General features: G+C 41.0%; 1 protein-coding gene across 2 annotated transcripts in view; it reads left to right on the forward strand.

Annotated features, from left to right (window-relative positions):
• The window catches only part of dscamb (Down syndrome cell adhesion molecule b), a 116,475-nt gene extending 102,725 nt beyond the window's left edge, over positions 1–13,750 (forward strand). Inside the window, exons 25-33 of one of the 2 annotated variants that reach the window (XM_069147609.1) lie at positions 390–578; positions 1,003–1,293; positions 2,904–3,080; positions 3,437–3,467; positions 3,709–3,824; positions 3,905–4,069; positions 5,956–6,156; positions 6,530–6,832; positions 12,348–13,750. In XM_069147609.1, coding sequence (XP_069003710.1) covers positions 390–578; positions 1,003–1,293; positions 2,904–3,080; positions 3,437–3,467; positions 3,709–3,824; positions 3,905–4,069; positions 5,956–6,156; positions 6,530–6,832; positions 12,348–12,880 — 2,006 coding nt within the window. In that variant the 3' untranslated portion in view covers positions 12,881–13,750. The remainder of the gene's footprint in view (positions 1–389; positions 579–1,002; positions 1,294–2,903; positions 3,081–3,436; positions 3,468–3,708; positions 3,825–3,904; positions 4,070–5,955; positions 6,157–6,529; positions 6,833–12,347) is intronic. The other variant, XM_069147611.1, reaches the window with a different exon arrangement.
• The last annotated feature ends 1,460 nt before the right edge of the window (positions 13,751–15,210 follow it).

Here is a 15,210-nt window from a genome sequence, read left to right on the forward strand (position 1 = left end):
ACTTGTTTTTCAGGCACTTTCGTTAAATTGTTTCATATTATTATCCTCCGAGTCAAATACATTTTCAGAAAAGCTTTCATTATTGGCATTAGCACAAGCATTATTTTGTATTTACAGAACAATAATTTTACACTTAGGACAACTGCAGGATCTAAAAAAGGAGGGTCTCCGTTTTTAATACGTCAAACAGTTATAGAAGCATCAATTAGCACCAACTGGCCACGAATGGTTAAAATGATTCTCTCTTCATTAAAAGGTGCATCCATATAGAGTTTTCTGCACAGGTAGTTAGAGACTTGTAGTCTTACATGTAATAGAGGAAAGATACTTAACATCTGACTTAACTGTCTTGACTTAACTTATCTTAACTTTCCCTGTTCTCCACCAAGGTTACATCCTGCAGCATTCAGAAGACAACAGCGAGCAGTGGGGTAGTTTTCCCATCAGCCCCAGCGAGCGTTCGTACCGTCTGGAGAATCTGAAGTGTGGCACATGGTACAAATTCACCCTGACGGCCCAGAATGCAGTGGGGCCTGGGCGCATCAGTGAGATCATTGAAGCTAAGACCCATGGGAAAGGTAATGAGAGGCACTGTGGGGAACTGAATGTGTTTAGCCACATTTTGAAATTAAATACAGAGCTGTGATAAAACTAGTTGTCTTGTCTGAGATCAGTCAAAGCAGCTTTGTTTCGGAGTCATGCTCACTTACATACAGTATATTACAGTTTATCTCTGGTTTCTCTAGAGTGAAAATGAATATACTTGGAGTAGGGAATATTTCATTTTGCCCAGTGAAGTGAAGATTATATTTCCATTGATTCACAAAACTTAAAATAGTGAAACTTTCTGGGTAGAAAAAAGTCTATTTAAGGTCATTTTACTTGTGTTTAGCTGTAAAAGTTATCATGTTGGTGCCAGCTTATGATTTTGAACTGTGACATAATCAAGTCTGGGATCTTTTCCAAGTTGCAGCTTCTCCCTTCTGTCTGTCTTCTCCTCAGAGCCCCAATTTGCCAAAGATCATGAACTCTTCACCAGCATCAACTCCACCAGGGCCCGGCTCAACCTGGTTGGCTGGAACAACGGTGGCTGTCCAATCACATCCTTCATACTGGAGTACCGAGCAGTGGACTCAGCCTCCTGGACCACAGCCCAGCGCACATCGCTGACCAAGAGCTACATTCTGTACGACTTGCAGGAGGCGACCTGGTATGAACTGCAGATGAAGGTCACCAACAGTGCCGGATCAGCAGAAAAGAGAATCACCTTTGCTACTCTCAATGCTGACGGAAGTAAGTGTGGATTAAACAGATTGCAGACACAGTGATTGAGGATCTATGGATGAAACTAGAAACCAGACTCTCAAGACTAGAAAACTATTTTTCATTATTACTATGATTATCAACAATAATCATGGTAATATAGTTTATATAGTTGTTCTAGATTAACCTGCAACGTGTTTTCCAAAGTCAGGAAATTCACATAAACAGAATTAAGAATAAACCCATTAACATATTAAACCATAATAATACCATAATAAACCATATAAATAAATACATGAATATATAGTAAAAATGTTAAAAGCTCATGATAGTGAACAAAGAAAATCTGTTGTTAAGAAAGGCCATTTTGTAAAAGTGAGATTTAAGACGAGATTTAAAGTTGAAAGCTGTTCAGGACCAAATACAGCAAAAAGCTCAGTGCTTTGTGTTTAAATATGACCCTGAAACAGCAAACTGGTAGACCTGAGGGGCCTGCTTGATAAAGCATAAGGAGCTCCATTATATACTCTGCTGCTGTTAACGGTATCAGTGTTACAGCATGAAGTACCTCTGTACAATTCTGCCTACAGTACCGTATGTGTTTTAAGATTATTAGTGAAGCCGGCTGTTTTGTAAGCCTTTGAACAAACTGACAGGTAGCCTGACGGCTCAGTAAGAGAACGGGGGATGGTCTTCACGTTCCCCACGGACAATGATGTGGCTTTTTTTTGCCTTGGGCTACAGATTGTGTCAGTCAAACACACAGTACATGTATAATCTGTGAAGCAGGAGCTGGTTAGCACTCTATGGTGCACTCCAGACTGGTAATTCATTTCCTCTGAAGAGTTTTGCTGAGCTGTGTAAACTGCCTGTCAGGATGTTATGTGTGCATGTGAGTGTGTTGGCAGAGAAGTGTGTGTGGATGCTGTTCGTTTGACAGTGGTTTTGTAGCTCAGCTCAGCTGCTGAGCATCAGCCCTGGAGAGTCACAGCACATATTCAGTCCACTACAAAGCTGGTGCCCCTGAGCCTCAGTCAACTACCGACTTTTATACTATGACTGGAGAGAAAAATATATTTTAATCATCAACAAACACTTCCAAGTCGAGTGACATCAAACCTCACTTTCCTTGTGGGGTGTTTCTACTTCAGTGTATTCTCCCACTCAGAGGTTGGAACTTGCCAGTCGCTCATGAACAAACCATAATGTTATATATTTAAAGCTCATGTTAAAGGCTAATAAAGGAACCTTATTGCTTTTATCTTAAGGGATTCTTAGCTTTCTTTGTCTGCACATAAAAAGCATGCACATGGAAAAACAGTCATCAAAGTTGAATTCCTAAGCATCTTCCCATCCCTATAATCTCTGACTGTGTTCCATAAAACATAATCTAATTCTTCCATCCTTTGCTTGCAGGAAAACAACATTGATATATTATGGTGTTGTGGATTATCATTTGGTGTTGCATAAAATGAGCCAAGAGGTGTGCTTTTGCACAAATGTTTCACATTAAAAGCAGCGGAAATTAAGACAAAAATAGGATGTACTTTCCCTTCGAACAGACTGTATGGTCAGTTGGTGATATTCTTGTTTGTGTATTAATTACTCAGAAATGTCTCAATCTGTTTCTTTCCTTCAAGGCACCATCCCTCCCCTGCTGAAAACAGGAGATCCCATCTCAGACAACATGTCAGGCAGCGGAGGGCTGAAGATGGTGGTGACCATCACCTCTGTTCTCGTGGTTGCTGTGCTGGTCTTTATTATGCTTATGGTGCTTAAGAGGAGGAGGAGGGAGCAGAGGCTCAAAAGACTCAGAGGTAGGTTTTGTACGAAGTTCAGCTCTGCATTTTATCTCAAGGGTACAAAACATGACATTATTTAGTCCTTTATCACATTTGCATATTGTTTACAAAAGCAACGTCTTCAGAGCATGATGTCATCTTTTCATGGTGCATTTGAACCAATTAAACACAAAATTGAGGTTAAAGTTTGCTTTCATAATTCAGAAACTTTGGTAATTGTCTTATTTCACAACTCTCTAACATGCTATAGTTGCCATTGTATCACAGGAATTGTCAATGATTCAATCAATGTCAGTGATTGTCCACTTCTGTAGCTTATCAACTAGAACAGTACTATTACGGTATTAACTACCTCTTTGCTGACTTCACAGATGCCAAAAGCCTGGCAGAAATGCTGATGAGGTATGTATTCTTAATTTTAATGTATACACCCTGCTTTCCTTTAAACAGGGAACATAAATCATGGTGTAGCCCGGAGTTACATTGCCTATCAGTAAAAATCAAATATATTGCATTCATTCTGTCCCTCTTGCCTTCTTACAGCTACTTATCAGCTTAAATGGGATTGAATTAGCATTTCTGCGATACAATGCAAAACCACACAGCTGAAAAGTAATTAATTTTTCCTCATTAATTTCCTCAGTAAGAACACCCGCACACCGGACACAGTGAACAAGCAGCAGCAGACGTTAAGAATGCACATTGACATCCCCAGAGCTCAGCTCCTCATCGAGGAGAGGGACACCATGGAGACAATCGGTAAGACACTCGGACTCCCACCTCGGGCTTATCAGTCACCATGTATGCATGATCCTTATTGCCCTCCTTCCCTCTCTCAGATGACAGGTCCACTGTGCTGTTGACAGACAATGACTTTGGGGAGACCAATAAGCAGAAGTCCTCCACAGTGACCCACACAGTCCACTACCAGTCCCTGTCCCAGGCCACCGGGCCGCTGGTGGACGTGTCCGATGCTAGGCCTGGAACCAGTGAGTCCCACCACCGTCAGTGCTCAGCATTTATTTCCTTTACTACTTCTAATAATAGTAGTCCTGTGTTACTAACAATAACAGAGTGTTAAAAAAACTGTCTTGTGTCTAAAGTGGTGATTTTGTTTGATTTATTTCTGCAGCTATGAATCTTACTCTGCTAAATTTCCTCCACTTTAAAAGGAATTTACCTCGGCACCGTGAAAAAAAACAGTAGTAATAGCATTTCATTGCACATTTATCTGAATCAAATGCAAGGCAAATAGCTTTTCCACCCAGTCTTAGTTTAACTGTAGACAGCCCTCATACAGTACAATACGTGAGCCACCCTTTCAACAGCGAGATCACAGAGTCTTTGTGCAGCGCGGCTGCTGGGCCTCTGGTGTTTGAGCTCCGCTGAAGCAGAACTGATGAAGAGTAGTGATCTCCCTGCTTCTTCTTGACACGTTCTCATCTGATTGCCCCGCTCCAACTGGCCAGTTGGCCTGAGTGCACATGCAGACTTGGACACATGCAGTTAGTGATGAACAGAAATGACTTTTTGCAGACCATTGTCCAATATATGTATTTACATAACTACTAATTTTGACTTTTCTAATACTTTTAGTATCGCAACACATGTAGTTAATCTTGGACCTAAATTTTAAACCAGAAACAGAAGCAATGCAATTATTTAAATAATCTACCAAATAAATAAATACCAAAATGATTTAGTTTTATTATTTTCATTCATTTCCCATAAACTTACCATGTTTTTGATGAATGATTGATATCTGCCAGTGTAACATGATATAAACGTGAAGACATGAAACGCACAGAACGGTATCAAATTTCTGCGAATACACACTAGCATACACAAGCCGAATGCTCATCCCAGTCAAATACACGTGCATGTACACACAAGCAAACAGTCACATGACTGGTTCATTTAACCTGACCAGTGGTGCATGAACCCAGATTGCTGACTCAGACCGTTTTTTTCCCTCCCTGCTGTTGGCCAAACACCTCCATCATTTCGTCCTGCCATCGCCGCTGATAGAATTACTGTCTGACCTACTGCAATTACTGACACTATTCTTCCCTGCGCAGATCCAATCCAGTCCTTTTTCTAAAGGCTCTCACTCTGAATCGGCCCAGTGGTGCACAGAGCAGCCGCCTGTCTGGGTCACACTGAATACGATACTGTTTGTGTGTCTGTGCGGAGACTGTTGGAGTTTGAGATTGTTCAGTGTTCAGAAAACATAAACTTAGCGTCTCCTTAAATTTTGGGCCACATCTGAACAGCAGTTTCAACTTTTGTGACCGTGTGAACAAATGAACTGGTCCTGCTGTCTTAGAACGGAACGCGTGGTCTGTTGAAAACTAAACCCTGGTTGTTGGAGGTAAATGTGTCCCTGTGGAATTTAATTTCTTCCTTTGTTTCTGTGCAGCAATGAAATAAATATTTTATTATATTCTGTTATTGACAGAGCAATTATCCTACTGATTAATATAATTCTCCTAATACGCTTTCAAAAGACAAATTTGAAAGACTGCAACCTATGTCCCAGGTACACATTTACGCTACCAGTAAGCACCAACGTATACTGTTCGAAATGAAATAAAGATTTATTTTTTTATTTAAGCACTAATTTCTGTTTACTCACGGAGTGGAAGCTCTTAGACTTTATTGTGTTATAAATACTAATGCTAAATATTCATACCAAAAATATTTCTGCAGATAATTGAATAAAGTTAATAGTTTAATCCAGTATAATTTATCCAGTGACATTAAATGTAGTTTATGTTGTGGCAGAGGATTTAGACTTGAATTGATTCAACAGAAAGATTAAAAAAAAAAAAAAAAAATATCTGTTATTACCTCAGTTCACTGACAGTGTTTCCTCCTCTGTCTTTACTAGATCCCACTGCCAGACGCACTGCCAAAGCCGGTCCGGTCGCAGCACGGAGCCGCTACGCCAGCCAGTGGACTCTGAACCGGCCGCACCCCACCAGCTCCTCACACACCCTGACCACCGACTGGAGACTCCCCACACCGCGTGCCACTGGCTCTGTGGACAAAGAGAGTGACAGCTACAGTGTCAGCCCTTCACAGGACACAGGTAAAGTTAGATCAAAGTGCAAACTCACAGCTTTGTTGATAATTAGTCGAGGAATGTGACAGAAATCATGTTGTCAACTGTGACGGTAATCTGCGTGACTTCTCTGCAATTCAAAACATTGTGGCTGCAGTGTTTTCATTTCAAAGAGCAACTTTGGGGCGTTCTCTTGGATGGGGCTTCCAGGGTATGAATCCAACTTTAACCCACGCCATTTATCTCACTAATTAAAACTAAAACTCCCCAAAAACTGAATAAAATATAACAAAAACACAGCAACAGTGTTTAAAAAAAAAAAAAAAAAGCGTCGCACTAGAGGCTACAGAATGTACAATAATAAAACATGTGCTTCACAATGTGTAACTTGTAATCTCAGATCGTGCACGGAGCAGCATGGTATCAACAGAGAGCGCTTCCTCCACCTACGAGGAGCTGGCCAGAGCCTACGAGCATGCTAAGATGGAAGAGCAGCTCCGCCACGCCAAGTTCACCATCACAGAATGCTTCATCTCCGACACCTCGTCCGAACAGATGACCGCAGGGACCAACGACTACACCGACAGCCTGACGTCCAGCACGCCGTCTGAGTCGGGCATCTGCCGTTTCACCGCCTCGCCGCCCAAACCTCAGGATGTGAGCAGGGTCATGAACATGGCCGCGCCCAAGGCGCACAGACCCGGTGAGGAAGTTTGCCACCTAAGCATACGCACAACCCATTCAGCTTTCTCATTTACCTGCAGTAGTTGATCCAGCATGCTTTCTTTTTGCATTCAAAGAGAATATTGTTTGATCGAATTCATAATCGGGCTATTACACTCATTTTCTACATTGAAACAAGAGCGATTTATATCATATACTTGATGTGACTCATATTGCCTGAAGGATAAGGAGCTGTAGAGGTGTGTTTGCCTTCACCTGCACGTCTCTCTCCTGTGTTGTCAGATCAGCAAACACGGGATAAGGGAGAAATGAATACATTCAACTTTTTTTGGATCATTCTTTGGAAATAGTTTTTGCCAACGATAAGGTTTCTGAGATCCAAACATACACCTCTTGGTATTACTTTCCTCTGCTTCTGTAGCTGCTGCCACCCACGAGCTAGCAGTCAGGTGCAATTTTAAATTATGGGTCTGAATAGTTACGACACAGTTGATTTATATTTAACATTTTAGAAAAAGTAGAAGAAGAAAAGATTATAGATATAAAAAAAAAAAAAAAAAAAAAAAAAAAAAAATGGGGGGGGCTGACATTTAACATTTAATGATATATGACAGTATACAGTAAAGTATATCTATCTATCTATCTATCTGTCTGTCTGTCTGTCTGTCTGTCTGTCTATCTATCTATCTATCTATCTATCTATCTATCTATCTATCTATCTATCTATCTATCTATCTATCTATCTATCTACAGAGACATTGGATTAGAACTTACACAACATATTTTTTACTGACTCTGGTCTCATTATTTTAAGGTGATTTTAACAATAAAATTGTAAGAAACTTTGTGGGAACACTTTTTATGAGTTAGATATTGGTTGTCTGCGGAAACATCAGAATTGACTTTTTGGCCCTTTTAAATTCAACTTTGATCAGCTTTCTATCCACGGCTGCACAGTAGAGGTATTTTTTTTTCTTCTCAGCCTCCTGTGAGAGTAGCCCTCTGTTTTTCTGAAACATTTTGACCCTTAGCTCGTAACTTAGCCCATCACATATTATGAACAAAGATTATGAGATGCAGTTTCTCTATTTCATCTGCAGTCTGATGAAACCTGCTCTGCTGGGCTGCGCTCTCTCCTCTCAGGTTGTAGTCTTACCTTACATGACCCTCCGTTCCTCCCAGTAGCTTTGCAGATCAATTACGAGGTCTGGCAGAGTGTGACGTCGGGCTGCGGACCACACGCAGAAGCACAGACGTTCAAAAAGACAGACACCCTTCTCCCTGACACGTGTACACAGCTCATCCATCATCACTTCTGCTGTCAGGTTATAGCGCGTCTGGAGGCCTCTGATAATTAGCGATATTGGAGGTGTCCTGTCCGAGGACTAGAAATGAAGGTCGGTGTTAGCACATGAGGGTAAACCGTCCCAGAATCCTCAGTTTGACCAGACAAGAGTTGAAGCCATCAGATCTGCTTCTTAAGTTTCAGGCCTCATTATGTGTGGAGTGTTTGTGTACAGGACAGCAGACTCATATCACCAGTTTACCAGGGAGAGAGGGCACCCAAAGGCTATCTGTCAACCTTATCTGATGCTATTGTCACTCAGTACAAAACGGCACTTTGCCGACACAGCGGAGACCTCTCAGTGTAATACCAGACTCTTAGTGTTTTGGGCTGGTGTGGCAGTGCTGAGCGCAAAGACCCCGGTTTCAGTTACATTGGGTAACAGTGTGCGCATTGAGAGTCGAGCTGTGTTGCATCTACAGTCTCCTGGTAGATTGTCGATTATCTGTAATGAGTTGTGTTTGAACATTTGACAAAACACATAATATGCACTCACGTAGAAAGTGTGGTCTAAGCAGGAAAATGTAATATTTTTTTCATCGTCAAGGAGTGAGACCCAAATGTGTATATTTTCATTAGCATTTCAGCTTTTTTTTTTTTTTTTTTAGCTGTGTCAGACTGTGTTTCAGCTGACTCTGCAGTCAGTGGACTGTAAAATTATAAGAATATGGTTTTCTGGGAGGCATACAGGTAACAGACACCTTCAACAAATCAAATTTTTAGTAAGTACTGAGATACAGAACGGGACATGCAGACTTACACATTCGTGCAGATTACTTGATTTTAAGGGCTTAAAGACAAATACGATTTTATACACAGTATTGCTGCTCTGACCAGTGTTCATTCCTATTGGAAGAATTTGTTTATGCATATGAAATTGTTGACTTTCTTGTTCATTTATCCAACAATGAAAGCTACACAGTCAAAAATGTGGAAACTGGAAAATTGCAAGCTTATTGTTGAACTATTTTTTTTATATAAACAAAGACCTGGATATCATTTTAGGGAGGTTTTACAGGGTATTGGCTGCAGGAATGGACTCTGATTAGTGCATTAGTGAATTTGAACACTGATGTTAGCAGATAGTCCCACTGCATCATTTATGGAGCTGATTTATACAGTGATAACGTCATGTTGTTCAGTTACTCTTCATAAAATATAATTTGTTATGTTACTTCAGACACCTGCAGGATTAGTGGAACGTGTCAGGTGGACCGTTGAACTGAGTGCTGAGGTATTTATTCTCCTTAATCTACTGTGGATTGTTGCTCATTTTTACGTCCCTCTGCAAAATGAATGTTAACATGAAAAGTCCTTTACCTTTAAGTGTTGCAACAGAGTACAGTGCTCAGATATTGTCTTATACAGCATGAAGAGCTATGTAAAAATAAACAGAGACACTGCATTAAAGCAGTGGTTCAATTAAAACCACTCCGTTTAGGCCCCAAACCTTTCTTTACACTTTTCGTTTGAACACTTTAATTTTGTTTGCCTATTTAAAGACTATTAGCATTGCCCCCCTGCTTGGTCCTTATGCTAACCTAAGATAGCTGTCACTGATTGTTGTAGCCTTTACTGGACAGATACGAGAGTGGTAACGATTTTCTCACCTAACTTTTGGAAAGAGACCAAATTTTCTAAAATGTTCATTTAAAAATATTCTCTCCACACTTTTAAATTCCAAGTAGGGTGTATTACAGTGTTGAAACCCAGACCCAGTGTGGAGGCCAGCGTGCCTAACAGAGTGACTGATCCAGCTTCAACCCATGTTTGTCTCTATTACATCTGAGTGACCTGAGCTGACCTCCTCTGTCTATCACAAAGGTCAAAGGTTACAGCTTCTGTTTTCATGTGACCAGCCTCACCTGACAGAGCTGTTATGACAGTAACACTTGTTTTTCTTCATTGCCTCATAGGAGCAAATCCATCGGGTTATTCAGCCATCTCATGATGGGCCTGTAAATATGTTGTTTGACACACAGGCCGGAGAATATTAAAACATTAACTTTTCCAAAAGACTGAACTAATGACGCAAGACACAGATTTATGGTTTGGCAAAGAGTTTCTGTTGTGCTCTGGTTACACATTCTGACCCATTACTGTACGATCTGCAATTTCCTGGCTGATGAATTTTCAAACTACATTACTAATGAGCTCCCACAGAAACACTTAAATCTATATTTAATTCAATTAACACTCCTAGCTATTCATCATCTTTGCTGGCACTAATAGGCCTTATTATAAAACACAGTAAATTAGTCATTCTCCCCGTGAACCCAGAAATCCATTCTCCAAGGTCACATGTTGGACTAAGTGTGCAGAGATGACCTCGTCTGTGCATTAGCGCTGAGTGGCTGGCAGGGAGCGTGTGTGTGCACTTATATAGTATATACTTAGATCTGCGCACGTGTGGGCTGTGCACATGTGAGTGTGTCAGCATGTGTGGGAGAAAGAACATGTTGAAAAGCAACTTTAGCAATGATTCATGTACCTGTAATCGCTTGTTGATCTGTGGTCCTCTGAAAGAAGAATGCTTCATTATTAATAATAAAAAAAAACAATACAGATGTTACACGGCTCATCGAATGTGTAGAATCTCACCACCGTCCACAAGATGTGGCAACCCAACACCCTTTTGTGATGGGCTAATTTGCTCTGTTAAATACATGATCTATTCAGTGGAAGAGGTACAGTAGGAGTAAACCCACTGAACCGAAAGTGCTTCTCGCACCTCAGAGAATTACGTCACAATTGAAGCAACAGCATGTAATCATGGTTCATCACTCAGTCAAGATATTAAATCTGACCTGGTTTATCTCACTGCAGACTTATACTCTTTCCTACAGTACAACTAAACTTTATGCTCAGAGAGAGAAAAAAACGGAGAATTGACAAGTGCTGGAAAGGATTCATGTTGGATATATTGCACTGCACAGTGTAACGCTTTCTTGTCAAACTTGAATCTGCACAGGCCGGTAGTGGAGACACAGTCCATCATTTAGCTTCAGTTCCCCTAATCATTGCATCAATCCCTGACAATAATAGCAACGATAACATTGTAATATTCACCTTCCTATTACATTATGTTTTGCACATTGTTCCTGACAGCAACTATTAAATCAAAAAGATTCACACCAGGGGAAGATTGGTATTACATTAAAATAATGGTTGGGCGAATCATAATCCTAGAAGGGGCTCGAGGTGAGCAAATGCAACAGCATGAATGTGAGTTAAATATGGATTTTCTGCTCTCTGTGCAATTAATATAAACTGAGGGGAAGGAATAATATAAATGGAGCCTGTGGAGACAAAGTCATGACTTAGAGCACATATTGTATGCTCAGTGGGGAGCCCAGAGAAACACTACACTGTCTCCGGGGAGAAGCAGAAAGCCTCCTGATTATTACCATAGATCCAGGCTGACCCCAAAGTCACTGTCGGATCATGTTTGCAATCACACTGGGTACATTCAGAATATTAGCTTATCTGTAGGCATTAAGAAAACCAGGTCATCTAAATTATAAAGAATCCAGAGCTCTTCTACAAATGGGACATGTCACAGTTTACAAAGATTTTCACATTAAAACTGAGTAAAGCAATGTGTTTTTACAATCTGCATTTACAGTTAGTTGAAATCAAAGCTGCACAAATCAATATCTTTATATCAACAGTGGTTCAAAAGACTAACATCAAAGGTAACGTTAAAGAGAATTATCACCCGACTCTATTCCCTGCAGCTCTACAAAGCATTTTAATGTCTTTCACCTCATTGCTTTGCTTTATGGCACATATCTTAACTATTGTGGTTCAGTCCCGCTGCTCTCAGCTTCATCTCTGGAGGCAGAAGCTAACTGAAGTGCCAGATATTTCCATCAGGAGTTGATGGAGAGTAAAGGAAAACTACAACTGGCAGCCAGAAACCTCACATCCAGCAGATGTAGAACAACATGTCTGCTGGATGTGTAAAGAGGCGACTGTTTGCTATCATGTTACAGAGATTAACTTTATAAGGTGATAATATATAAATGTTGTTTTTCCGCTGCCTCCAAGTGAACAAAAACAAACAAACAATGCTTTAAAGTATTTTCATTATTGTCCAACCTGTCAGAATATCTGTGTGTATGAAGATGCGCTGTAATTGACCTACATCTAAATTGTCACCTGTCTCTCTCCCATGTGTTGCCTGCAGGAGGAGAGTTGGTCCACTTGCCGCCTTACCTCCGTATGGACTTCCTGTTGAACCGCGGCGTGCCTCTACCTGCCCGAGGTGGAGGGGTCAGCAGCAGTAGTGGCAGCAGCAGCAGCGGAGGAGGAGGTGGAGGTGGCGCAGGAGCGAGTGGAGGTGCCGCTGGTGCAACAGGAGAAACAAGAGGAGCGGGAGGTGGAGGAGCCATGGGTCAGACCTGCCTGGAGCCCCAGAGGAGCCGCACCCTGAAGAGGCCACCTCCCATGGAGCCCACCCCCATGGAAGTACCCTCACCCAGGGAGGTACAGCAGTGGCAGCCAGGAACTGCCTCCACCCTCCCCCACAGGGATGTCCGGGAGAGGGGAGAGGCCCGGGGTGAGGCCCGGGGTGAGGTCCGGGGAGACGTCCCCTCTTCGGGTGATCTAGCCCAAGCACAGGCTGCCAAGCTCAGCACCTCCCAGGAGTCCCTGCTGGACTCCAGAGGACACCTGAAACAGAGCAACAACCCCTATGCCAAGTCTTACACTCTGGTATAACACTGGGACACACCGGACTGCTTCAGACAACTGGACTACTGCAGACACACTGGAGGAGGAAGGACAAGAGACAGACGACAGGCACAGGATGGACAGTTTTCCACAACAGAAATTGTTGTATATAGAGCCGTTTCTGACATGCGTCTGAAGTGGATGCTTTTCTTTGAGTCTGTCTTTCTTTCTTTCAGTCTTTTCTTTCTTTCCTCTCTCGCTCTTCTCTGTTGCTTTCACACTTTTCATTCTCTTACACCTCGCTCCTCTTCTGATGAGTTTTCTCTCACAGTTTTTATTTTCTACTTGAGTATTCTTTTATTCTAAAATGACAAAATATGAGGATTGCCAAAATGATTTATTTAAAATTTGAGAAAGAGAAAAAATACTATTGAATTTATATCAAGGACAATTATAGTCATTATTATTATTACTATTATTATTATATAAAAGAGAAAATATCTAAAAAAAAAAAAAAGAAAAAAAAGAAGGGAAAGGGAGGAGGACTCTGGAGCTCTCTGCAGGAGAACATTGCTTTCTTAATTTATTTTTATTTTATTGTCGCAGTGTGATGAAATCTGTAATTGGGAAACCGAGGGGGTTTTTAGCACTACGAAGAGCCAACAGAGGTGAAGAAGAGTGACGTCGGACACGACCGCCAATGCTGACAAATCGTAATGTTTTTCAACTTTTCTGACGACTGCATGGCGACTGATCAAATGACAATTAATAGGAATGGCTGGATATCCAAAAAAAAGAGAATTTTTGTCACACTATGAAATTATACAATGTGAATATATATATAAAGAGATCACTTTTATTTGTGGATATTACGGGGAAAATGATTTGGTTAATAAAGTCCTTAGTCATGTTTGCACACACCTGAGTTTGATTAATATCGTTCCAGACCAACATCTCTGTTTGCTTCTTCTTCCTCATCCCTCTTCTACTTTACTGAAAATCATCAGCTGTGGTCAGTTAGAAGTGAAAGAGACCCGATAATTAACTTTACAGTTATTTGCCAGCAAGAATCCCACTGAAAACAGCAATCTGATTGATCTAAAATTAACTTCGGTGAAGCGAAGGGTCATTGATTAAACATGTGAAGTGTCATTCGGAGTCATTTGCACCCTCAGATGTCACATCTGATGCTTCCATAAAGAAAGTGGATGGAGTGGAAAGAGTAACTGTTAGTAATGAGGAGAACTACTCTGAGTAAGAAAATAACCCCGGTGATGCCTTTAGGTTCAGTCCAGGTTTCAGTCTGCAAACTTACAACTAAAAGCTCCGTTAGAGACTGAACGCATTACATTACAGACGAGTTACATTATGAAAAGTGTAGAATCCAGTGTCGAGTTAGGCACTAAAAGTAGAACTTTCTTTTCCTTTTCTGCACTGATTTTGTCCATTATTTCTAAAGTCCTCCATATGGAAGTGCAGTAAAAAAAAAAATCACAGATTTAGAGAGCTCTACTTCTGTTTACATATACTTTATATTTTCAACCATAAATAATACTCTTTGCAAAAATATTTTAAACCCAGGTTTTATTTATAAAAAGCAGGCTCTAAATCCTATTTTTTTTTTTTTTTTTTAAAGGTGTCCTGGGAAACAAAGGATTCAACAATAATCTTTTAAGATGGGATGTTTGAAAGGATTATTTTGAAGACTGTGTTTTCAGCTGTCTCTCGATGGCAAGTGATTGGCAGCAAGAGGAAATATTTTCTTATCAACAAACCACACAAATTCAGCTGGAGCCCAGAAATACAGAAAAAGTTATTAAACAGACATGTTTACTGAAGATAATTCTTGAGGAGATGTCGCTTTCATGCAGGAAATGGAAAATTAGTGAGAGACAATTCTCTCTTGGTTGCATTCAAAGACCAGCAGGAAGTAACGGTGAAGAGCAACCTTGGCATTGCACAAACATGAACTAACAAATAAAAAAATAAAAATTAAAAAAATCATTCATGTTTGTATTGAGGCTGTGTCTTGGTTTCGATCAACAGATGGCACTGTGCAGTCACTGAATCGAGTCCATTTGCTGCTAACAAGTAGTGAGCATGAGGACTTTGAGGAGGAGGAAAGGGATGGTTCAGCACCAAAACTACTTGTGACAACCTACCAAGGGCAACCCGGCAGTGTATTCCAGCGCGTGTCTGCCATTTGCAGGAGCACGCCACCCTGAAGACGGTGAATTATTCATGCCGGAGCTGACACCGGGACCTAGATCAGGTTTACACTGTCACACTGATCCCCAGGGCGCCGGAGAATGTGAATGAGACAGCAGAGTCTGGGAAAAGATCGCATGCTCACAGATGAATATGCACACAAATAGACA

This window comes from Embiotoca jacksoni, unplaced genomic scaffold (genome assembly GCF_022577435.1).
Source record: "Embiotoca jacksoni isolate LCO1_2020_lvr unplaced genomic scaffold, fEmbJac1.0.p SCAF_14, whole genome shotgun sequence".
NCBI lineage: Eukaryota > Metazoa > Chordata > Actinopteri > Embiotocidae > Embiotoca > Embiotoca jacksoni.